Source organism: Oncorhynchus tshawytscha, linkage group LG14 (assembly GCF_018296145.1).
Source record: "Oncorhynchus tshawytscha isolate Ot180627B linkage group LG14, Otsh_v2.0, whole genome shotgun sequence".
Lineage (NCBI taxonomy): Eukaryota > Metazoa > Chordata > Actinopteri > Salmoniformes > Salmonidae > Oncorhynchus > Oncorhynchus tshawytscha.
Window position 1 is genome coordinate 5,630,456 of NC_056442.1, and position 25,365 is coordinate 5,655,820.

The window sequence follows — 25,365 nt, forward strand, 5'->3', positions numbered from 1 at the left end:
TTATATAGACCTGATCATTTGTTGAAGAAATTGACCAACAGAGGCCCTCGGTCGGAGTTAGGGAAACCTTGGGCTAGAGTGCATATGCCAATATCAGAGTGTGGCAAAACCACTAGTAGAGTTGAAAATGCGATGGACACCCATTTAACTTGTATTTTCTATTTGGTACATGGCAATTTAACTGCAAAGGTATTTTCTGTGCACTATATCATCACGCAGAACCTTTAATCAGCAACAAGTCAATTTGATGGAAACACATCTCCGGTGGGAAAATGCGCATATTGTTTTTATGCGGATTTTAGAATATTCACATGAAAGTCTGTCCCTAATTGGATGGAAATCTATTTTATGATGAGGTTTTGATGTACGGCCCATCTTTTTATTTCCCCCCATCCTGTCCAAGTAATCCTAAAGTATCTCAGAATTGATTGTGTAACTCAAAGAAGTTATGTATAGATGATTTAGAAATTATTTAGTAAATGCTGGGTACCACTGACTTGCATCGATTGCCTTGGGCGCATTTTGCCCCAAACATACCTCATAATCGTTTTGTTGGAGTGACTTAGAAAGTTGAGATGAGACAGATGGCATTTTTTAGTTGAGCAAGACTAGTGGCATCCAGGGAAATGTTGAACACTTTTGGGAGACAAAGTGGTTTGTGTGAGAATTACAGGAGCGGGGCGTTTAACCCTAAACCACCCTAATACAGGAAGGCACCATTTATAGTCCAACATTTACAAGTGTTTTGGTGAAGGTGGGATTGGGGTGCAAGTGTTTAAATTGAACAGTATTTAGCAATCATAATAAAAGTATGATATTGATACAGTGTTTACCGGTTAATCTATAATCAACAACTTTCTCTTAATTACAAGTACCCCACAAAACAATGACTCCTGTCCCACACATCAGTGTCAACGTTGACTCCTGTCCCGCTCGTCAAAGCGCTTTTAAAGGAGCAGACATTTCCAATGTTTTGTGTCCTCTATAATTTTTGAGCGTTTATAACATTGTTTATTGTATATAATGGCGATTAACTCTACAAGAGCCCGGATAGCTCAGTCGGTAGAGCATCAGACTTTTAATCTGAGGGTCCAGGGTTCAAGTCCCTGTTCGGGCGATAGTTTTCTCTCCAGGGGTGCTAGAATCTTGTGACTCCTAATGATGGGTTGTTCAATTACGCAAATCACATGTGGTACAATTTTCAAAAGTACCTGTTCGGGCGACACCATTTTCTTTCCAGGGTGTTAGGATCGTATAACCACTCATAATATGTGGCTCAGTTACGCAAATCACGTGCCGTACAATTTTCAGAGAACCTCTGTTGAACAGGTAAACTTGCAAAAGAGTGCACTGAACAAAACAAAATATAATTCGTCCTCGGCTATAAAGTGTATGCATTTGTTGTTACATATTTTTGCATACTTTAAATTTGAAGTGCATCCAGTCTATGGATTTGAGTCGGCTATGCTCGTCTAAGCTGTTATTAAGCGATCTGCTATTAATAAGTGGATACATCACTAATAATATAGTAGCCAATAATTTGTTTTATGTACAATAAATGTATTAATTAACAGAGTTGCAGACTAGGACTCAGTCTTGAATGCAGAGGAAAAACAGCACAGCTGGCTTGTGCATGCATGTTTGCCTATTTATATTTAGGCTCACAGTCCGTTTTTTTCAGGAGTTTTCGGTTTTACTAGAGACCTTGCACGCTGACCAGACCGGACACGTCGCAAAATAAATGTAGAATTCCATGTTATTCAATTATTGCACCCACACTGCTGGCGCGCGCCAACAAGCGTCTGCGACGCCACGGGCTAAAATAGAACTCGTTCCTATTTCTGAAGCAGATCGCGCTGAAAGTCCTGCCTCTCCCATCTCCTGATTGGTTTATAGAAGCAGGTGCCTGAAAGACGAACTGTTTTGCCGGTAGTCTGGTAATACAATGAAAGTTTAGATGCGATCACCATATAAATTAAACGATGAAAAAGCCTGGAAGGAGGAGCGATGACTATAAACGATTTGGTTTGCCGTTTATGTGTGGATTAATTGTTGTAGTAGAGGTCCTTGTGCATTTCAGGTAAAATAACAACGCAATGTTTATATCCCAGGACAAATTAACTAGCAACAGCAAGCTAGCTAAATCGGACAAATTAACTAGCAACAGCAAGCTAGCTAAATCGGACAAATTAACGTTAGCTAGCAAGTGCAAGCTAACTAGCTAAATTGCCATACATGTTTAATGATTTTCGACCTGTCCCCAAATTAATGTAATTGGTTCAGAGTTTGTTTTGATATTTTAACCTACGTGTCTTGATCCCGTTTGGTGGGGAGGGGGCAAAATAAATTTATGCACGACAGCGCATGAGCGCAGCCGGTTTGGGTTCCGTGTTATTCTAATATTGACAGATTGGCCTTGCCTTGCCAGAGAAGGCGAGCATTGGCTGCTTGTGTAGCCTGCGGCATTAGCAACTCCCGCTGAATTCAGTAATGCTAAGCCATGCGGTTTTCATGTTTTGTGGCCCACGACTTCACGGTTGAAATCTGCATTCCATTGACCATCCATTTTGTCCTTTCTTGATGTGCGGCCTCTGTTGCCACTGATTTTCAAGTTGTACTTTTTTTTTTTTTTTTTTTTAATTTAATTTAAAAAATTTAAATTTAAATTTAATTTTATTTAAAAAAATTTTTTTTTTTTTTTTTAATTTAATTTTATTAACAACAAATCAATACATAAAGCACATGAGGGAACACAAGCATACATAGATTACAAACAATGGACAATCGCGCTAGGGGGTACAATATCACATTACAATTACACAAGGACCTTAAGGGACATGCATATACTTACAATTCTAACAGCTTTTTTGTTAGTAGAGCATTTAACCATCTCAAAATACAGTTCAATTTCTTTTTGTAGGGTACGAAAATGTGGTTTTCTGTTTGTAAATTTACATTTGTGTATATGAAATTTGGCCAAAAGAATAATGAAATTAATTACATAAAAATGATTCCGCATATTTCTATTGTATGTAAAGAATCCAAGCAGTACATCTCTCCACAATAGTGTAAAATCTTCATAAATGTGTTCAATTATAAACCTACTGATGTCTTGCCACAGTTTTCTTACATGCATACAATGCCAAAAAAGATGCACAACTGTTTCTGGGTGGTCATTACAAAAGGAGCAATTTGAGTTGATGTTTTCCTTAAACTTCTTCATATAGTGGTTGGCAGGATAATATTTATGAATAATTTTAAAGGAAACTTCCTTAATTTTGTTAACAAGTAGGTATGTGTGTGGCAACATCCAAACTTTTTTCCAACAGATATGATCAATAAATCCATTCCAATAAGGCATGACATAAGGTATAGATACAACATCCTGCTGAAACAAGGATCATATCGCTCTGTTGTTGAATGGACCAAAAGAGAAACAAATCTTTCCTACTGATGAGTCAACAGGGTCAATAGAAGGTAGGCTCTGAGGGTCAGGTCTTGACATGTTCCTGAATAACATAGCAACACCTGAGGGAATGGCATCTAAAACAATTGCAAAATCTTTAGGTGTTACAGGGACCTTGTAAAGTGATAAGAATTCTTTATAACTGAGTAAAAGACCCTCTGCATTTACCAGTTGGCTCACCAATAGGATATGATTTCTGAACCAATATTCTAAAAACAGAGAGGTATTTTTATACAATATATCCCGATTATTCCATATATAATATCTGTGTGGAGAAAAATTGTGTTTATAAATTAAGGACCATGACAAGAAAACCTGCTGATGAAAAGCAGAAAGTTTCACTGGAACTTTGTCAATATTATAATTGCAAAACAACATGAAGTTAAGGCCACCAAAAGTAGAGAAGACATGATGAGGAATAAAATTCCAGATAGAAGTGGGTCTTCTTAGGAATTGTTTTATCCAATTGATCTTGAAAGTATTATTTAAAGTAGTAAAATCCAGAAAATTCAGTCCACCATTCTCATAAGTGTTCATTACAACAGTTTTCCTAATGTAATGGGTACGGTTTCTCCAAAGAAAGTTGAAAAGCATCTGGTCTATCTCCTTGCTTATTTTACGGTCAAGATATAAAGATAGAGCACCATATGTCAGTCTAGTCTTCAAGTTTTACTTGAATGGGAGTGGAACGTCTAATTTACGTCATGGCTAGAAGGGTTCTAGCTTTTGTCAAATTAACTTCAGATTTCACTTTTTGTAGCAGGTTATGATAATTTACTCTGCAGGTTATGATAATTAGGTTAGGGTTAGCTAAAATGCAAAACTCAACTTTTTCTGTTAATTTGACAAAATATGTCTAGCCGTGACCATTTTGAGGACTATAGCAGTGGTTCTCAACCTGGTCCTGGGAACCCAAAGGGGTGCACATATTTGTTTGCCCTAGCACTACATACCTGATTCAAATCATCAACTCTTCATTTGGCTTTGATGATTTGAATCAAGTGTGTAGTGCTAGAGCAAAAACAAAAATGTACACCCCTTTTTGGTACCCTGGACCAGGATTGAGAACCACTGGGCTATATTGTTCTGTTTATGGTGTTGCAGCAATCTTCAAGTCAAAGTTTATTGGTCCATACACAGATTTGCAGATGTTATTCCAGGTGCAGCAAAATGCTTGTTTCTAGCTCCAACAGTGCAGCTATACTTAGTAAAAAAAACTTAGTAAAAAAAACAATACACATGTAGTTCATAAAAAAAATAAGAACGAGCAATGTCAGAGACCGGAATATAAATATACACCGTGCATTAAAGACACCTTCCCAGTATAATGTTGCAACTGGGCTGAGGTCGGGGGTAGGAGCAGTCAATTCCAGTGTTTGGGTTGGTTACAATTTCTGACAAATACAGGTCATCATTTCAAACATTGATCATTTGTAATGGCAGTTCCCCTTCCGTAAAACAGAGCCCGGATAGCTCAGTCGGTAGAGCATCAGACTTTTAATCTGAGGGTCCAGGGTTCAAGTCCCTGTTCGGGCGATAGCGTTTTCTCTCCAGGGATGTTAGAATCTTGTGACTTCTCATGATGGGTAGTTCAATTACGCAAATCACGTGCCGTATAGTTTTCAGACTTCGGTTGAACAGGTAAGCTTGCGAAAGAGATTTGTGGACAGACAAAAATAAGATCTAATTCTTCCGCGGCTCTAAAGTGTACGCACGCATTTGTTGCATACTTTAAATTTGAAATGCATGCCGTACTTTACCAACATTTTTTAAGGGATTGGTTGTCAGATATGCAAGTAGTAGGCCAATGGCTGACCTTGTGTTGGGCCTATGGATCGGAGCCTATGCTCTGCTACAAGCTGTTATTAAGCTATCTGGTATCACACGCAGAAAATAAACCGATCACCAATAATATAGTAGGCAAGTATTTTATTTATGTCCAAGAAAAAATGCCAATCTGCACCAATTCGTTTCAGGGGTCTCTTAGCTGTCCACCTGCAGTCCATGTGTGCAGCCCAAAAAAAAAGCATGCATGGGCCAACTGTTGCTCGTTATGAGTCTCATGAAAATAGACATTGATTGTATGTAAAACATGTAGGCATATATTTATTTAGGCTTACAATCTTGTATATTCAGAGATGTTTTTGGTTTATTACAGACTGTATTCTAATGTCTCTTTTTTTGCTCATATTGACAGATTGGCCGTGGCAAGATAAAGCGAGGCTATGCTCTGTTCATATTGACAGATTGGCCGTGGCAAGATAAAGCGAGGCTATGCTCTGTTCATGTTGACAGATTGGCCGTGGCAAGATAAAGCGAGGCTATGCTCTGTTCATGTTGACAGATTGGCCGTGGCAAGATAAAGCGAGGCTATGCTCTGTTCATGTTGACAGATTGGCCTTCGCAAAATAAAGCGAGGCTATGCTCTGTTCATATTGACAGATTGGCCTTGGCAAGATAAAGCGAGGCTATGCTCTGTTCGGGATTAGCGACTCTCACTCAAGGCAGTATAAATGGTAAACCATGCGGTTTATATGTACCATGCGGTTTATATGTTTTGTGGCCCACCACTGCACCATTTATTTTCATTGCATTGACCCTCCTTTGTCTATCCCATAGAGAATTATAGAGGACTCTAGTGCCCGAAAGCCAGTTTTAGCATGGCTGGTGCCATTGAGACTTTCACCTTTTTGAAGTAGTCAACTGGGTGGTACTTCCTATGGGTTAAGGAAGGATCACATAATTCCATTTGAGTCATTTGGAGCGCTAATCCAATGAATTATACTCACGAGCGAACATTCCATAACTGCAGGTGGCAGTAATTCGCCAACCTTGACTTTATACCTATTCAAATGGCACACTCCAGGTGGCAGTATGCACCCTTTTAGTTTGTTTACCAACTCATAGAAGTAGTAGAAGATAATGGACTACTTCAAAATGGAGCTGCCCAAGAGGCCAGGGTTCCAGTCTAGAAGCATGGTTTCCATTGCTCCTATAGTTTTGCATCAGTACTGCAGTTTAAGTGATGTCCGGCCCAGAAAGACAAATTCCATAGAAGGCCACATGGAGAAGTCAGATTTGAAAATTCAGAATAATGGATGGACACTTTAGTTATCACCTTTGTACACAAACCATCCATTGAATTATTAAAATAATTGTCTCATCACTCGCGGCCGAACATTTTAACTTTTTTTATATTCATCCAGTGCGATGTTGGTCAGTATAAACGGCACTGCCCTGTATTGTGCAATTCCAGTCCTCGGGGACCTGATTGGGGGTCACAGTTTTTCCCCAGCCCCAGCTAACACACCTGACTCCAATAATCACCTAATCATGATCTTCAGTTTAGAATGCAATTTGATTAATCAGCTGTGTTTGCTAGGGATGGAGAAAAAGTGTAGCCCAGCCCCATTGGGACAGATACAATGATGAATCCTCTATCATTCTCTATGGTCTACACTTGCTGTGCTTCTCTGCTGCCATTGGGGGCCACTGCAAGTTTTACTTGAATTTGAATGGAACATCTGTTTTAGAAGGGCTGTACAGTGTTATGTTTATGGTGTTGCAACATCCTTGTTAGCCTATTAAATTGTATCATTCAAACAGATGCCTTTGTCTTTAAAAATCATGTTATTTACATGTGGTCTTCAGGCCTCGTTGGCGCAGTAGGCAGCGCGTCAGTCTCATAATCTGAAGGTCGTGAGTTCGAGCCTCACACGGGGCAGATATCTTTTCTTGTAATTTTACAGTTGAGATATGTTTTTATACATTTGACAATATATATATTTTTTAATAATGTTTATGGAGAATCATCATTTTGTGTATGCCTCTGTGTTGACAGTGGTAGAGCAGTTGAAACTGGGATCCAGTAGAGGCTACTCATACTAATGGTTGGAACAGGACAATAGGATGGCATCAAAAACGTGGAAATCATGTGTTTGGTGTATTTGATACCATTCCACCTACTCTGCTCCAGCCATTACCACGAGCCCGTTCTCCCCAGTTAAGGTGCTGGGATCCCGTGTGGCCATTGCTATTTATGTTGTCCTGTCTTTTTTCCAAACTAGCTCGCTCGTCTTTCTGACCAGGCTCCACCCATACTCTTCATTTATTATCGAAGTAGGAGTTGCTGATGTGGCAAATCTTTTTAGCCTCTGAGGAATGCACTTTTTTTCATTGCCCGGCTAGCTCAGTCGGTAGAGCATGAGACTCTTAATCTCAGGGTCGTGGGTTCGAGCCCCACGTTGGGCGCAAGTCTTTTTGTAAGTACAGCAGCAGAGAGTAAGTGAACTTGGAATTTGAGTATTTTACTAAAATGAAAGTATGATTGAGAGTACTTTTCACAGTAGTTATGGCAGATGTTAGTCTCCTGGCACTCTGTTCTGGGTGCTGAGGTTATGATATAGGCAACAGCACTAATTCTGTCATGGCAGTAAAGTACTGGTATATGTGTTTAGGGAAAGAGGTTTGCAAAAGCATTTATGAATCTCCAGCATGTTGTCACTGCTTTTTTCATAATATTTGAGGAACCAGTGGTTCAAGGAAAAAATTACTTCGTCCCTGGGTGGGCTCGAACCACCAACCTTTAGATTAACAGTCTAACGCGCTAGCCGATTGCGCCACAGAGACGGTGAAATCACTTAGAATAAAACGTCCTACAAATCTGCATGTCTGAAGTTGGGTGTCGGATCTCTCAGTCTCAGGATGTTGACGCTAATCACTCATTAGCTCAGCCTACTGTGGGTGCTGCCGTGCTGGAGCAAGGCACTGAAAAGTGAAAAGCAGAGGCTCTGAAAAGATTGTTACTGGTGCAGGTCTTAGAGCAGTGCATGTGTAGCAAAGGAAGCCACTTAACATTGAAAAGCACCCCGAGTCTGACAGAGTACCCAGATGAATTGGTCTGACACGGAGGACTGTGACATTCTTAATAATGGTCACATAAACATGGTGGAACTGTCTCTGTGGCGCAATCGGCTAGCGCGTTAGACTGTTAATCTAAAGGTTGGTGGTTCGAGCCCACCCAGGGACGAAGTAATTTTTTGCCCCCTAATAAATATGTCCTTGCAATCCAGAAGCCTTGGCACATCCCTACCCCATTTTAAATGGTTAAGGTTAGGTAAGGGTTTAGGGTATGGACGTCCCAAGGATACCGAATAGCACTAACCCATAGGGTATATCAGTGGTTCTCAAGTAGATCAGTGGATAGGTCAAGTACCTTCTGGATATAAGAACAGAGATTACTCACCTCGACGAAGATTTTTTCTTTAATGAGCCTGACGCGCAGGATATGCTGCTTTGTAAAGACAAGGCCCAAACCCCCGTCATCAGCGCGAAGAAAAGATGGAGAAAAGGGGGGAGGAGGGCGGCGTGCCTTGTAAGAATTCGCTGACGAGTAGGTAAACCACCACTACCCTCCGTATTATTGGCCAACATGCAATAATTGGAAAACAAACTGGACGATCTACGATTAAGACTATCCTACCAACTTGACATTAAAAACTGTAATATCTTATGTTTCACCTAGACGTGGCAGAACGACGACATGGATAATATAGAGCTGGCTGGCTTCACCGTGCACTTTGGCAGGACAGAGCAGCTACGTCTTGTAAGACGAGGGGTGGGGGTGTGTGTCTATTTGTTAATAACCGCTGGTGTGCGATGTCTAATATTAAAGAAGTAGAATACCTCATGATAAGCTGTAGACCACACTATCTACTATCTATATTATTCTTAGCTGTCTATTTACCACCACAAACCGATGCTGGCACTAAGACTGCACTCAACGAGCTATATAAGGCCATAAGTGGCGCTACTAGTGGCCGGGGACTCTAATGCAGGCACATTTAAATCCGTTTTACCTAATTTCTACCAGTATGTCATGTGCAACCAAAGGGGGAAAAACTCTAGAACACATTTACTCCACACACAGAGACTCATACAAAGCTCGCCCTCCATTTGGCAAATCTGACCATAAATCTATTCTCCTGCTTATAAGCAAAAACTAAAGCAGGAAGTACCCGTGACTCGTGCAATACCGAAGTGGTCAGATGATGCGGATGCTAAGCTACAGGACTGTTTTGCTAGCACAGACTGAAATATGTTTAGGGATTCAAGTTAAATAAAGGTCAAATAAATGTAAAGAATTTGCATTGAGGAGTAAACCATCTCAGTCACCGGCTTCATCAATAAGTGCATCAACAACCTCGTCCCCACAGTGACCGTACGTACATTTCCCAACCAGAAGCCATGGATTACAGGCAACATCCGCACCGAGCTAAAGGCTAGAGCTGACGCTTTCAAGGAGCGGGACCCTAATCCGGCCGCTTATAACAAATCCCGTTATGCCCTCAGACGAACCATCAAACAGGCAAAGCGTCAATACAGAACTAAGATTGAATCCTACTACACCGGCTCTGATGCTCGTCGGATGTGGCAGGGCTTGAAAAATATTACGGACTACAAAGGGAAACAAAGCCGCAAGCTTCCCAGTGACGTGAGCCTACCAGATGAGCTAAATGCCTTTTATGCTTGCTTCGAGGCAAGCAACACTGAAGCATGCATGAGAGCACCACCTGTTCTGGACGACTGTGTGATCACGCTCTCCATAGCCGATGTGAGCAAGACCTTTAAACAGGTCAACATTCACAAAGCTGCGGGGCCAGACGAATTACCAAGACGTGTACTCAAAGCATGCGCTGACCAACTGGCAGGTGTCTTCGCTGACATTTTCAACATGTCCCTGACCGAGTCTGTAATACCTACATGTTTCAAGCAGACCACCATAGTCCCTGTGCTCAAGAAAGCGAAGGTTAAGTGCCTCAATGATTACTGCCCCGTAGCACTCACGTCGGTTAGCCATGAAGTGCTTTGAAAGGCTGGTCAAGGTTCACATAATCACCATCATGCCGGAAACCCTAGACCCACTCCAATTCGCATACCGTCCCAACAGATCCACAGATGATGCAATCTCAATCGCACTCCACACTGCCCTTTCCCACCTGGACAAAAGGAACACCTACGTATGTGAGAATGCTGTACATTATGCTAAAGCTCAGCTCAGCCCTTAAAGCTCATCACTAAGCTAAGGACACTGGGACTTAACACCTCCCTCTGCAACTGGATCCTGGACTTCCTGACTGGTGGCCCCCAGATGGTAAGGGTAGGCAACAAAACATCTGCCACCTTGATCCTCAACACTGGGGCCCCTCAGGGGTGCATGCATGGAATCATGTAGTAACCAAAAAAGTGTTAAACAAATCAAAATATATTTTATTTTTGAGATTCTGGGAACTCCTTCAAGGCTGTTGGGAAAGCATTCCTCATGAAGCTAGTTGAGAGAATGCCAAGAGTGTGCAAAGCTGTCATCAAGGCAAAGGGTGACTACTTTGAAGAATCTCAAATATAAAATATATTTTGATTTGTTTAACACTTTTTTTGGTTACTACAGGATTTCGTATGTGTTATTTCATAGTTTTGATGTCACGCCCTGACCTTAGAGAGCCTTTTTATGTCTCTATTTGGTTTGGTCAGGGTGTGATTTGGGTGGGCATTCTGTGTTGTATTTCTTTGTTTGGCTCTATTTGGTTTCGGTCAGGGTGTGATTTGGGTGGGCATTCTGTGTTGTATTTCTTTGTTTGGCTGAGTGTGGTTCAATGCACGCTAATGAGGATGAGGATGATGAATTTTGATCATCCTAACTAGACACTGTTCATGACGAGAAATGACAGCTTCCGATTTACCTCCTCCTGTTGACCTTTTATCCTATGTTTGACAGATAAGTCACCAATAAATGGTAATAAGGATTAATGTAAAACTTGTCTTTGTTCTCTTTCAGATCAGGGATTTCTTGTCTCGTAGCGTCATTCCTACGTGGCGCCCGTCCGTCAAGATGCAATTGTCCCGCTTTCTAACGTAAAACTATTGGATCAGTGATATCATATGGCCCAATTAAATCGTGCAATGAAAGGGGAGTAGACACAACAAAGAGCAGACACCTTGTTGCTCATTGTTCAGATATCAGATTTCAAAGCCTAACCTACTGTAGATTTAAGTTGCGTTTCGTCCCAAGACTGTAGTACTGAAGACCAACAGCGTTGCCATGGTAAAACAAGCTGCCCCAGCCTGCTGTTCAACTGAATGGGGACATTAAATGCTGATGGACCACTGTGTGAGTGTTCACTTCTGCTATTAATAGTCCAATAAACACATTGTTACATTCAGTGCTTTCTTGTAACCACTTCCTCCCTTCCCCCACTCTCTGCCTCTGCTCTGATGAAGTGAGATTGCCAATTTTTTTTGGTGTGCCCTAAGCATGTGCCACTGTTTGGCAGGCAGGTGACATGAAATACCGTTCTATGACAACATTATGGTGTCTTTTAAGCATTGTAGACTTGACGGTCACCCAGTTAGCACGTTTAAGAAAATGTCATGTAACAGAACTGAATATATTTTGAATATTACAGGCATCGTATTGAACAATAGATATTTCCCACATCTAAGGGGCCATATGAAATCTAGAGGTAGTGCCAGCTTCAAAGAATTTGGGGAACGTCAATTTGTTTAGACAATTGAGGTGCACCCAAGTGCTGCCACTGGGCAAGTTTAGGCAAAATATGAAAGGGTGGGCCCTCTGAACTGGAGCTACTTTTTACAACATGGCTCTTTTTGTAACATTTCAGACCAATGCCATCTTGAACAGGTCTCTCTTGCGAAATAGATTGAAATGCCTACCGCTGTTGTGCCATTGAGCAAGGCACTTTACCCACCCCGTACCCCAAACTGCTCCAGGGGCACTGTACTGTGGCTGTCCCTGCGTCTGACCCCAACTACTCTGTGTGTGTATACAGATACAGTTGAAGTCGGAAGTTTAAATACACTTGGAATACAGGTTGGAATCATTAAAACTCGTTTTTCAACCACTCCACAAATTTCTTGTTAACAAACTATAGTTTTGGCAAGTCAGTTAGGACATCTACTTTGTGACACAAGTCATTTTTCCAACAATTGTTTCCAGGTATATTATTTCACTTATAATTCACTGTATCACACAGAAGCTTACATACACTAAGTTGACTGTGCCTTTAAACAGCTTGGAACATTCCAGAAAATGATGTCATGGCTTTAGAAGCTTCTGATAGGCTACTTTACATCATTTGAGTCATTGGAGGTGTACCTGTGGATGTATTTCAAGGCCTACCTTCAAACTCAGTGCCTCTTTGCTTAACATCATGGGAAAATCAAAAGACTTAAGCCAAGACCTCAGGGAAAAAAAGTGTGGCCCTCCACAAGTCTGGTTCATCCTTGTGAGCAATTTCCAAGTGCCTTACGGTACCACGTTCATCTGTACAAACAATAGTACGCATGTATAAACACCATGGGACCACGCAGCCATCATACCGCTCAGGAAGGAGACGTGTTTTGTCTCCTAGAGATGAACGTACTTTAGTGTGAAATGTGCAAATCAATCCCACAACAACAGCAAAGGACCTTTTGAAGATGCTGGAGGAAACCGGTACAAATGTATCTATATCCACAGTAAAACGAGTCCTATAGCGACATAACCTGAAAGGCCGCTCGGCAAGGAAGAAGCCACCGCTCCAAAACTGCCATAAAAAAGCCAGACTACGGTTTTGCAACTGCACATGGGGACAAAGATTGTACTTTTTGGAGAAATGTCCTCTGGTCTGATGAAACAAAAATAGAACTGTTTGGCCATAATGACCATCGTTATGTTTGGAGGAAAAAGGGGGAGGCTTGCAAGCCGATCCCAACCATGAAGCACGGGGGTGGCAGCATGTTGTGGGGGTGCTTTGCTGCAGGAGGGACTGGTGCACTTCACAAAATAGATTGCATCATAAGGGAGGAAAAATGTTGGATAAATTGTAGCAACATCTCAAGACATCAGTCAGGAAGTGAAAGCTTGTTCGCAAATGAGTCTTCCAAATGGACAATGACCCCAAACATACTTCCAAAGTTGTGGCAAAATGGCTTAAGGATAACAAAGTGAAGGTATTGGAGTGGCCATCACAAAGCCCTGACCTCAATCCTATAGAAAATGTGTGGGCAGAACTAAAATAATGTGTGCGAGCAAGGTGGCCTACAAACCTGACTCAGTTACACCAGCTCTGTCAGGAGGAATGGGCCAAAATTCACCCAACTTATTGTGGGAAGCTTGTGGAAGGCTACCCAAAACACCAAGTTAAACAATTTAAAGGCAACGCTACCAAATACTAATTGAGTGTATGTAAATTTCTTACCCACTGGGAACATGATGAAAGAAATAAAAGCTGAAATAAATAATTCTCTACTATTATTCTGACATTTCACATTCTTAAAATAAAGTGGTGATCGTAACTGACCTAAGACAGGGAATTTTTTATCTAGTATTAAATGTCAGGAATTGTGAAAAACTGAGTTTAAATGTATTTGGCTAAGGTGTATGTAAACTTCTGACTTCAACTGTAACTGTGTATACACAGAAACCACACCTGTGTGGAAGCACCTGCTTTAAATATACTTTGTGTCCCTCATTTACTCAAGTATTTCCTTTATTTTGGCAGTTACCTGTGTGTACATATGTATGTATGTATGTATGTACGTACTGTACTGTATGTCAAATAAAATTGTATTTGTCACATGCTTCTTAAACAACTGTAGACTAACAGTGAAATGCTTACTTACGGGTCCTTTTCCAGCAATGCAGAGTTAAGATAAAGGTAAAAACATACCTATGTATAGAAATAGTGACATGAGGAATAAATACACAGTGAATAACAACAAGTAAAAGTATCATGGCTAAATACAAAGAGTACCAGTACTGAGTCGATGTGCAGGGGTACAAGGTAATCGAGGTAGCTATGAACATATACGTAGGGGGTAAAGTGACTAGGTAACCGGATAGATAATAGACAGTAGCAGCAGCGTAGGTGGTGAGTGTCAATGGGTGTTGTGGGGCGTCAGTATGCATGTCTGCGCGTGATGTGTGTATGTTGGGATGTCAGTGTACGTACACGTGTTGTGTGGGTAGAGTCTGGTGTGTGTGCGCATAGTCAGTGCAAGATTTAGTGCAAAAAAAGTATGTGTTTGACTTCCGGGGAGAATGGGATATGAAACACAAAAATCTCAGGTGCTCAGATCGTAAATGGACCAATAAAGTAATCCTTATCTTAAATAGATCTATTTTTAGAAAATAACTTGTATGAATATAAGTTTAATGAAAATAATAAATAACATAACAGCATCCAATATGTAGACACTGGTGTTCCCCTTTATCTAGCCGTCTACCACCCGGTTACTCAACTCTGCACCTTAGAGGCTGCTGCCCTATGTACAATGACATGGACTCACTGGTCACTTTAATAATGGAACACTAGTCGCATTAATAATGTTTACATACTGTTTTACTTATTTTATATGTATATACTGTATTCTATTGTATTTTAGTCAATGCCACTCCAACATTGCTCGTCCTAATATCGATGTATTTCTTAATGACATTATTTTAATTTTAGATTTGTGTGTATTGTTGTGAATTGATAGATACTACTGCACTGTTGGAGCTAGGAACACAAGCATTTCGCTGCACCCGCAATAGCATATGCTAAATATGTCCATGTGAACAATACAATTAGATTTGAGTTAAGCTTTGGCAAACGCAGTAACTGTCATTAGCCTATCAATAGCAAAGGGTATTTTTTTCATTAATAATGACGTCTGATAAATAAATAACATTATGTTTAGTCTATAAACTTTCAGTGACCCACTATTTCTCGTCTGTAAAAAAAAAAAATGGCTTACAATTTTTTTAAATCATCTTGATCAAGGCTTTGTAAGCTACTTCGAACAAATATAGACCCTTTGCATTATACGGCTCGACTCTAGAAATAAGGAACTGTATCCTAGGTAGATGTATCCATGTCATAATCTCCAAGAAACGGACCTTTTCCATTCATCAGAAATGTTCACTTACACAACCTCCTGTCCATTATAAAACGAACCACATAACACAAAAAAGAACCATAACACACCAATGGGGTCGCTCCCTTGAAGTCACGTGCCATTACCAAACGCAGCGCATTCACCTAGTTCACAGTACAATTAGGTTAACGGTGACCGTCTACCTTTGCAATTTATGGGTGTTATTTTATTGATTTATTTTGCGTTGATTAATTTGAAGCCCAAAATGCATTTAGAATGGCTCTCCAATCGCGCGTAATTTAATTCAGGAGGTTATACAAACTTTCGGTGTAGCAGGTTTCATAAAAAGCAACCAGTGATTTTGGACGAAGTCAATTCTCGGTCTGTCTCTATTCACCAATTCATTTATTTTATCTGAATGCACACATTTGTTGTACATAGATGTTATAGACTTCACTGATATGGATGTTCGTTTGGAAAACCACTTGGATTATTTTATCCACGACAATACTGCTGCTGCGGGCTTGAGTCCAGAAATGCTGGCAGTTGCACGGGAAGCCTTCCGTGCTGGGGACTTCAACCTCCTTGCTGAGATATACGGCTCCCAGCTGGCGGACCTCCGACAACCGGACCGGAGCCTCTGCCTTCTGAATGCGGATGCTCTCAGCCGTGCAGGGCGGACAGCGGAGGCTCTGGATTCATACTGCACCGCCGCCAACTTGGACAGGTTACGACCAAACGAACTAGGTTCTCTCGTTGACTGTATTGCGCACACTTTGCGCGTAAAAGAATGCCTAAAAGAATGCGCAGACTCCGATGGGGTTTCCGAGGATGAGCATTCGTTGGACCTGTTCTCATGTCGGCTTTGCAAGTGCTTGTTAATCGAGCCAACAACTTTGGAATGCGGCCATACATTCTGCAAACCATGCATTGAGGATGACGGTGTCAAAGAATGTGAATTCTGTCGTTACAAACTGAACGAAACAAATCGAGAATTAAAGCCAATCGGGTTTAAAGTGAATGTAGTACTCAGTGGGCTGTTGGGTAAATGGTTTTGTGCAGAGAGTGAAGCAAGACGATGCTGGCTTGAAGGGGATAGAATGCGGAACGAACAGGACTTTATCAACGCACTTGAAAAATACAACTACGCTCTTGAAAAAGGTAATATTAAAAACGTATTTTAAAGGGGATATCCGCAGGTGAGACAAACGCGTATTCAGCCACACTGTTTTAGTAAAAAGCTGAGGGATGGGGCTGGAGAAATGTAATCACTCAAATTCATAAGACATAACTAACATTGCAGTAAAATAAGCTTGCATTTTGGGTTCTGCTAACTATTGAACTAAGCTCATGAGCCATTTTAGTTATATTCTTTAAGAATCAATGGGTACATAACATACATTTTATGTCCAAAAATGAATGTAGCAACTGAAGATTGTCCCTATAACATTACATCATCATTCTTTTTGCATGATCTTTCTGTGCACATTGAAATAAAAGCCCGTAACCCACTTCTGTGACGTGCATAGGTTTGTAATAGGTTCTGTCAACCCATAAGGTCAAAGCCATGTTATTGACATCACTGATGGAAGGCGAACAGCCCTGGTCTGCAGGGATTATCCCATCACTGCCACCAGTGTAGTGATTGGGTGAGGGAACCAACCAGTGGTTACGGGTTAAGTTACCACCTGTGCCACGTTCATAACACAAACTATACCAGATAGAGGTTGGGATATATTAGCATCATCACACCATGATGACAAGTTCAGCTAAGGCATGAGTTGTGTAAGTAAAGTCATGCACTTTTGCCATAATAGCACAGCCAGAAGATTCATGATTTGAACTGACCTGGTTTGTAGAGAAATGCCTGTGGAGTTTGAGGGAACTCTAGGGATCAGAGTAGGCAGAAAGGAAGCTTCTACCTTTTTATTTCCTGCATGGGTAGCTATGGTTTCCAAATAAGTCAGGCGTTGCATAGACAAATGCATTGTGGTGTTAGACACAGGCAGACATTTTTGTCTTGACACACACAAAACATTTAATGACAGGGCGTTGAGAAGTGACACTCCTTTCTCTAATCTCTACCCAACAGTAACGTAGGCCTCAGCCTACAAGGTAATAGGATAGAGGTATGCCACGTTCTGAGGGCAGGAATGGTGGAACAGCTTCAACTCATGACCTAGCCCAGAACTAGTTCCATATGACCTGGATCTTCTGAAATAATATTCTGCCCGACATACAGCTTGTAACACATTACCCCCATTACCCTCTCAGGGGGGTTGTAAAAGTGTTATGAATACAGTTATAGCTGTTAAGTAATGACATATCAACGACAAACTCACAATTAACGGTCTTCAAACCCATACAACCTGGTTTTATACTGGTTTTAAGACGTCGACACAACGAACACGAGCAATGGAGGGTGCTGGAGACATGTGAATAACTTAAACTGAATCTGACTATTAACTAATGTTTGTTTCATGTTCTCTCTGCACAGCCCCCTATATGTGTGGGCTGCTGGGCCGACGGGCAGAGCTGCATCTGGCGATGAACAACTTCAGACAGGCCCTACAGGATGGGGACGCCATGTGTCGACTGACGCCCCTCTCTCCCAAGGTACGAAAACACGCAACTGTTTCCTGACATTAACACATTTACCCAAATTGTTTTGTGTAAATGAACCTGAAAGACATTGTGGTACTTGGGGTTTTGTGTGTTTGTGTTCTCAGGCTCACTACGTGAAGGCCCTGGCTCTGAACAAAGCCGGTTATAATGAAGAGGCCCTGCAAGAATACTTCTACTGTCTGGCTCTGAAGCCAGACTGGACCTCAGTCAAGCTGGAAACGCAAAAGTTAAGCAACTCCACTGTGTTTCTATAGCATTGAAGTTGTATTCAATTGAATTAGTTAGTTCCCCTAACCAGTTACGCAACTACTTGTGTGCCCGATTGACTGCGATGACTGCTAGTCACTGTCTTATGTCTCTTTCCCCCCTGTAGATGCTGAGTGAGATGTTCTCCACGTTCAAGGCAGACGGTCTCCCCACGTCATCACTTCGCCCCCACCCAACAGGCCCCGCCTCCCACCTCAAACCAGCCTCCCATCTCCTCGACTCCCTCCATTCCACCCCTCGTAGATGGAGCCAAACCCCTACTGGCCGTAGAGACAGTTTGTCTGACACTGGAGCAGAGACCAAGTCCTCATGTGAGGACTCCAAGACCCTGGCTTCTGTTGTGGCTGCCTTACCTCTCCCCCCTGGCCTAAAGAGGAAGTTCTCAGACGAACCCCTAGGCTCTGCACCCCCCAACAAGCTGCCCAGAAAAGGTACCCAACCCCTCCCATTCCAATGGGCAAATATTTATTGTTGCCAAAAAGGCGATTTAAAAAAAAAAAGTAATACTAGTGAACAAAAATATTGCAAAGTATCTTACTGTTGTGTGAATGCAATCATTATAAACATATAGAAACCTCAGCAATAATATAATGTAAATGTATTTGTTTTGAGTCTTGTGTTCAGATGAGTCAAGCTCATCCCAGATGCCTGCTGCTTGTTGCAGTGAGAGGAGAGAGGTGTCCCCTCAGCTCCTGGATAGCTCTGACATGGACTGCTCTGTTTGTATGAGGTAAGTCAAACACACACACACACCCTGTCTGTAGGTCCAGTTCTCCCTACGTAGTTATTAACCCCCCCATGCGTTTTCTCCAGGCTGTTCTACGAGCCAGTCACCACCCCCTGTGGACACACCTTCTGTATGAAGTGTCTTGAGCGCTGTCTGGACCACAACCCCAACTGCCCCCTGTGTAAAGAGAACATTACAGAGGTAAATAGCCACCACACAGACCTGTCTTCACTACTATTGGAAATGAATATCAATTACTGAAAGACAAAATGACCAAAATGACCAAAATTCCCCTTGTATCTGATTGAATTTGTTGTAATTGCAGTACCTGGCCACTAGAGGGTACCATAAGACCCTGCTGATGGAGGAGGTGCTGCAGCGCTACCTGTCTGAGGAGCTGGCTGAGAGGAGCAAGGTGTACCAGGAAGAAATGGCAGAGCTGTCAAAGTGAGTCAGGCCTCATCACATTTCAGCCCCTAACCCCTTCTCAAAACACAATGTCTGACAATGTTTTAGAATCCTATGATACAATATTATTTGGGCAGAATATCATATTTTGTGGTTTAACCCACATTTTATTCTCTCTGCAGCTTGGCCCAGGAAGTGCCCATCTTCATCTGCACCATGGCATTTCCCACAATTCCCTGTCCCTTGCAAGTCTTCGAGCCGTGTTATAGGCTGATGATCCGACGCTCTATGGAGACGGGAACCAAGCAGTTTGGAATGTGCATTGCTGACGACATCAAAGGGTGAGTGGAGGTTTTACACCTGTGCCCACACAGCCATCAAAACACTTTGACACTAGTTTAACCTGTGCCCACACAGCCATCAAAACACTTTGACACTAGTTTAACCTGTGCCCACACAGCCATCAAAACACTTTGACACTAGTTTAACCTGTGCCCACACAGCCATCAAATCACTTTGACACTAGTTTAACCTGTGCCCACACAGCCATCAAAACACTTTGACACTAGTTTAACCTGTGCCCACACAGCCATCAAAACACTTTGACACTAGTTTAACCTGTGCCCACACAGCCATCAAATCACTTTGACACTAGTTTAACCTGTGCCCACACAGCCATCAAAACACTTTGACACTAGTTTAACCTGTGCCCACACAGCCATCAAAACACTTTGACACTAGTTTAACCTGTGCCCACACAGCCATCAAATCACTTTGACACTAGTTTAACCTGTGCCCACACAGCCATCAAATCCCTTTGACACTAGTTTAACCTGTGCACACACAGCCATCAAAACACCTTGACACTAGTTTAACCAAAAGGGTAGCAAACCTGTATTTGCGACTCAATTCAAGACCATGTTAGCCCACTGAATTAAAACCTACCCTAGACATTTTATCTGAGTGCTAACAGGTTTTCATCATAGTTACTCATCCTCACAGGCGTAGCCCTGTGAACTACCTCCACTACACTAGCCTATCCCTCACACTTTCACCCCAACAGATTCATGTGAGCAAATGGCTAATACAGATGTAGGATCTTAATTTGATTACTCTCTTTTGTTGCAGAGAATTTCCCTGCACGGCAGGAAATGCAAACTTGTAGTGCATTTTGAGTTTTAAAAATGTTTCTAAAGCTTGTAAATTCGACTTGATTTGCCCCAATGAAAAAGCTTATCAACCCCTACAGAAATGTCCATGAATTATAATCCACATAATAATTCACATTTCCAGTTGCTGCAGAATAATTGTTCTGCTGTAGCAAACTGGCTCACAATAAGATCCTACATGTGTATACCCTGCGTTTCCCTGGCCACAGCTTCGCAGACTACGGCTGTATGTTGGAGGTGAAAGACGTGAAGTTCCAAGCAGACGGGCGCTCGGTGGTCGACACGGTCGGAGTGTCCCGCTTCAGAGTGCTGAGCCACGGCCACCGCGACGGCTACAACACAGCCAAGATAGAGCACCTGGAGGACCAGAAGGTGGAGGGAGAGGAGCTGGCGGAGCTGCAGAAGCTGCATGACTGTGTGTACGAGCAGGCCAGCACCTGGTTCACCTCCCTCAAAGACAACATGAAGAACCAGATCGTCAGCCACTTTGGACAGCTGCCTGACAAAGACCCTGACATACAGGTAAGATAAAGTCAGCAGATACGGACAGTAGAACTCAAGTTTTCCCTGGTTTCGTTGCCTGGTCAGGAGAAACTTTGACCCTATAGAGCCACCCAGCTAAATCTAAATACCCATATCGGTTCCTCTAAGAATTGACCTTTATGAAAGCTGATTAAACTGTGCAATCTTGGCCATAGACACTTTTTGGTTGTGATATGGAATAATTCTGTGTCCTGTCTTCACTAACTAACACTCTGCCTCTGGGTTCTCAGGGGGGTGCCAGTGGTCCTGCATGGTGTTGGTGGCTGCTGGCGGTACTTCCCCTGGAGAAGAGAGCCCAGCTAAGCATCCTGGCCATGACCACCCTCCGAGAGCGCCTCAGCACTACCCGCCGCGTGCTCAGCCTCGTCACACGCAAACACCCTCCACCGCGGCGACCATCTTCAGCAGCGGCAGCCTCATCATCACTGTAGTGGCCCCCCGAGAGGTGATCAATTTAGAATAATCTGGGCCCGGTTAGGAGAAATCCAGATTGTCAAAAGTTACCTATCGGCTCTGATTAAATGCATGGAAATATAATGAATAGAACGGGAGTCCCCGTTGAAGTCAGTTATTTTTCTGTTCTATTCATTATATTTCTATGCATTTAATCCTATCTGATCGATGAAATCCGGATAGATAATTTTTGGAAAACTGGGCCCTGGAGAAGAAGGGAGAGGATACTCCATTTTCCTCTGAAGCTCTAGCCTCAGATAAAGAGTTTCAACAGTGGGAATGATTCAGCAGTGTTGTTCATGATCTCAGGAATGGGTTCTACTTAAGTCTTACAAAAAGGATCGATGGACTAGCCCTACCCAACCAAAACACATAAATGTGTGTCAGGTTTGCGCACATATCTTTGGGTCAATTTCATTAAGTCCAGATTTGTCATGTGTGGTACATTAGGTTTATTTTGTTCTTGTTTTATTGTTGGTCTGTGTACAAATGAGGCCTTAAATTATTTTTTGCAATGTGTTTTTTTTCTACTATTTGTCATGTGAAGCCAATTTTCATGTACAGAAATGTAGCATTTTTCTATGGGACATAATGAATATAATGCACACCATCACTTACTGGAACAATATGTTCTACTGTATGTTGGTAATCATGTCAGGAGGGAGCGCTTGATGCAAGCAAGTGAAAAATAGCAGCACAGACATTGTAGTAGCATCAAATATCCACAGGGTGGCAGTAAGTGTGAGCAAAGAGGATCAGTGCAGACAACCCTACATTTGAACAGGTGTTTTTTGCGGAGGACAGATCCGCCCCTTTCCTCTCTGTCACAAAAACAATGGACAGTAGGACAACACTCCTGTCATTCAACAGCCTAGTTTAGTTAAATGAATCAAAGCTTTATTAAATATAGTAAGCCTAAATCACGTCTTTATAAGTGGCTTCAAAGCTCGTCAACCATCTTGATTAATTAACCAATGATTTTCAGCTCGCTCAATTCCACATCGGAACTAATGTTTTCATTCTCTCCATGGTGTGTTTTCCCAGCAACACTGCTGTGTTCTGATCTAGCCAGACTGGTCCCAGGTTGAAGTCCCATAAGGGAATGTTCATCACTGGATGCTGTACAGCAGGGGTGTCGAACTCATTCCACAGAGGGCCAAGTGATTGCATTTTTTTTCTTTTCTCCTTTCAATTAAGACCTACACAACCAGGTGAGGGGAGCTCCTTGCTAATTAGTGACCTTAATTCATCAATCAAGTACAAGGGTGGAGTGAAAAGCTTCAGACACTCTGCGGAATGAGTTTGATGTGCTGTACAGTAACATTTTTGTTTTTTTACAGTAACAATGAGGCCAAGTGGTGTTTTTTCCCAATGTGCTTCTGTGAGGCATGCATAGACACTCGCCTTCATAGTCATCTACATGAGTCTATTCCAAAATCGCACAGTGGGTCTCTTTCCCCCCACAACCAGAGGTTGTCAAGAGGCCTGGGCAAAGGCACAACATATGCCATATTCCAAATGGTAAGGACTGGTGTACTGTGTGGTCACCACATTAAAAGCTTCTGTGACTTGGCATATCTCACCCACACAGTCAGATCTTGGAGAAGCAGCTAGGTGAGTAATTTGGGTTACTTAGAAGTCAGAACCGAAGACGACATGTCATATTTGTAGACAATGAGTCACCTCCGTGCTCCGTCATCACCATGTTGGAAGGATCTGGATTCTCCAGAATATATTCCAAATGGTAAGGACTGGTGTACTGTGTGGTCACCACATTAAAAGCTTCTGTGACTTGGCATATCTCACCCACACAGTCAGATCTTGGAGAAGCAGCTAGGTGAGTAATTTGGGTTACTTAGAAGTCAGAACCGAAGACGACATGTCATATTTGTAGAAAATGAGTCACCTCCGTGCTCCGTCATCACCATGTTGGAAGGATCTGGATTCTCCAGAATTGATTCATTTCCAAACACTCTTGATAAACACACACGCCATCATTCTCCCAGACCAGTGGAGGCTGCTGAGAGGAGGACGGCTCCAAATAATGACTGGAACGGCGCGAATGGAATGGCTGCAAACCATGTTTGATGTATTTGATACCATTCCACTGATTCCGTTCCAGCCATTACCATGAGCCCGTCCTCCCCAGTAAAGGTGCCACCAACCTCCTGTGTGCCAGACACATTTGCAGAAATTGCTCGTCACTACATTTTTGGTCACACGAATGTGAAAATTGCATTCAATGAATCTTAACTTATACCTTTTAAATGTATGATTTTGTTACTTGTGTGTTCATTAGGCCCAAAACTTGTATTATTCAAACCATTCGATATAGTTATACGTTTACCATCAACGTCATCCTCAACAGTCAGGCCACGGTTTGTGTCTTGAAAGGGGGTCTATTTGAACAGTGGGAAAATAATGATCTGCAGGAAAGGTTTTTTTTGGTTGGGGGGGGGTTGTTGTTTTAATAACTTTTTAGCATGGTCTCTTTGAACCATCTGTTTTATAGCCTAATAAATATTTATTGAATTATGAGCATTTTTATCTGTCCAGTTATTATTATTTAACCCCTTGATGTGCATGGGGTTAGGACGGCTCCTTCACAAGAAACGTTGTTGCTTGTCATTTTGTACATGATCTATAGTAGGAAAGAACAGGTTCCATGTGTGAGTTACCACCACACTGATGTTATGAAGCACGGGGCAACCATAGAAAGGTGTCTGAATATGTGGCTAATATCAGGGGGTCTTTGACCAGATGCCCATTGACTGAGACAGGATCAGCTGTATACAAATCAGTAATGACGAGAAAGGGAAGTGAGCAAAGGAAGCAGGTAGGGGAAATATCACCCTGGGGTACTGCTTTAGGATGAGGGGTCGAGACTCCCCTAATAGTACACAGTGAGCAGTGTGTCCGCTGTACCTTTCCTAATAACTAAATATAGATCATTATTTATCATGGGGGACAGCACATGGAGCTCAAACGACAATGTATGAACGCCTCTCAATGAGGGTAGCCTAATGCGGTAGCACATACATAGCAAATAATGACTTTTCAGTTCACGCTCCGCTCAGGCTCGTTCGATCGTTCCCTTGCCACACCCATGATTACGAATATTGACACCGATGGCTCACGTGCGCATGTCCATGATTCTGTGCGATAGAGGCCTGCCTCGCCTTTTCTCTCGCACCTATTCTGTACAGACATCCTTCGTTTTTACATGAAAAAGTCGTTTAGTTTTTTTAGGGCCTAGATGAGGCAGAGAAGAATAGAAATAGCTTTGTATCGCTATTTCTTTATTGATTAATCACCCACTCCCCGGTTATTGCATCAAGGCCCTGCCCCTCTGATTCCCGACCGGCTTCCTGTGTTTGTGCGGTTCTCACTAGCCAGGGAGCGAGGAGGAGCAGAACTGGGAGTTGAGCGAGCGAAGGGCCGAGCTGCCACCTCAACATGGAGTAGCCTAGTGTCCTCGACAACAGTAGCGGACCACAAAGAGGAATACTCGAGGGGTTATTTTTCTACAAGGATGCGCCGCAAATGATACCAAGTCAAAGATTCCACAACGCGAAGGAAGGATCGGTTTATATTTAAAAGATGGCGAACGACTCTCCGGCTAAAAGTCTGGTCGAAATAGACCTGGCTTCATTGCGGGTGAGTGGTGGACAAGGGCAGTGTCTTTTATTTAAAGATGAGGCTACCCCCAGATTTATTCTATTCCACTACAGCGAGTTAACGTTATATAAAACAATGCGAACAGTTTTACCCAATAAAATATGGAGACATTT

At 42.2% G+C, this 25,365-nt stretch overlaps 2 protein-coding genes and 6 non-coding genes across 26 annotated transcripts in view; 7 read left to right on the forward strand and 1 right to left on the reverse strand.

Annotated features, from left to right (window-relative positions):
- The first annotated feature begins 1,044 nt into the window (after positions 1-1,044).
- On the forward strand, positions 1,045-1,117 carry trnak-uuu. Its single transcript has one exon. It is a non-coding gene; the product is annotated as a tRNA-Lys (tRNA).
- Positions 1,118-4,929: 3,812 nt separating this feature from the next.
- trnak-uuu lies at positions 4,930-5,002 on the forward strand. Its single transcript has one exon. It is a non-coding gene; the product is annotated as a tRNA-Lys (tRNA).
- A 2,115-nt stretch (positions 5,003-7,117) lies between these two features.
- trnam-cau lies at positions 7,118-7,190 on the forward strand. The gene has a single exon. It is a non-coding gene; the product is annotated as a tRNA-Met (tRNA).
- A 454-nt stretch (positions 7,191-7,644) lies between these two features.
- On the forward strand, positions 7,645-7,717 carry trnak-cuu. Its single transcript has one exon. It is a non-coding gene; the product is annotated as a tRNA-Lys (tRNA).
- A 304-nt stretch (positions 7,718-8,021) lies between these two features.
- trnan-guu lies at positions 8,022-8,095 on the reverse strand. The gene has a single exon. It is a non-coding gene; the product is annotated as a tRNA-Asn (tRNA).
- Positions 8,096-8,421: 326 nt separating this feature from the next.
- Positions 8,422-8,495, forward strand: trnan-guu. The gene has a single exon. It is a non-coding gene; the product is annotated as a tRNA-Asn (tRNA).
- Positions 8,496-15,509: 7,014 nt separating this feature from the next.
- LOC112266421 (LON peptidase N-terminal domain and RING finger protein 2) lies at positions 15,510-24,112 on the forward strand. 2 transcript variants are annotated; one of them, XM_024443866.2, is made up of 10 exons: positions 15,510-16,543; positions 17,880-17,998; positions 18,112-18,234; positions 18,381-18,705; positions 18,887-19,004; positions 19,088-19,202; positions 19,327-19,448; positions 19,592-19,750; positions 20,788-21,100; positions 21,352-24,112. In XM_024443866.2, exons 1-10 carry the CDS (start codon positions 15,844-15,846, stop codon positions 21,550-21,552), a joined length of 2,295 nt encoding a protein of 764 aa, XP_024299634.1. In that variant the 5' UTR covers positions 15,510-15,843; the 3' UTR covers positions 21,553-24,112. The 2 variants fall into 2 exon arrangements, with proteins under 2 accessions (XP_024299634.1, XP_024299635.1); XM_024443867.2 differs by having other exon boundaries at positions 18,899-19,004.
- Positions 22,871-25,365, forward strand: part of LOC112266423 (mitogen-activated protein kinase kinase kinase kinase 4) — a 52,697-nt gene continuing 50,202 nt past the window's right edge. For 9 of the 18 annotated variants that reach the window (XM_042296943.1, XM_042296946.1, XM_042296950.1 and 6 more), the window contains exon 1: positions 22,871-23,095. In XM_042296943.1, the coding sequence (XP_042152877.1) occupies positions 22,871-23,095 (225 nt within the window). Of the gene's footprint in view, positions 23,096-24,721; positions 25,232-25,365 lie in introns of those variants that run through there. The other 9 variants (XM_042296953.1, XM_024443868.2, XM_024443869.2 and 6 more) reach the window with 2 other exon arrangements.

What these genes read in the sequence shown, in the direction of transcription:
- LOC112266421 (XM_024443866.2), top strand. Translation starts at nt 15,844, where the DNA reads ATGGATGTTCGTTTGGAAAACCACTTGGATTATTTTATCCACGACAAT. An exon ending in TCAAGCTGGAAACGCAAAAG is followed by an intron (nt 18,235 to 18,380) that starts TTAAGCAACTCC and finishes TCCCCCCTGTAG; the next exon opens with ATGCTGAGTGAGATGTTCTC. An exon ending in CAACAAGCTGCCCAGAAAAG is followed by an intron (nt 18,706 to 18,886) that starts GTACCCAACCCC and finishes ATTTGTTTTGAG; the next exon opens with TCTTGTGTTCAGATGAGTCA.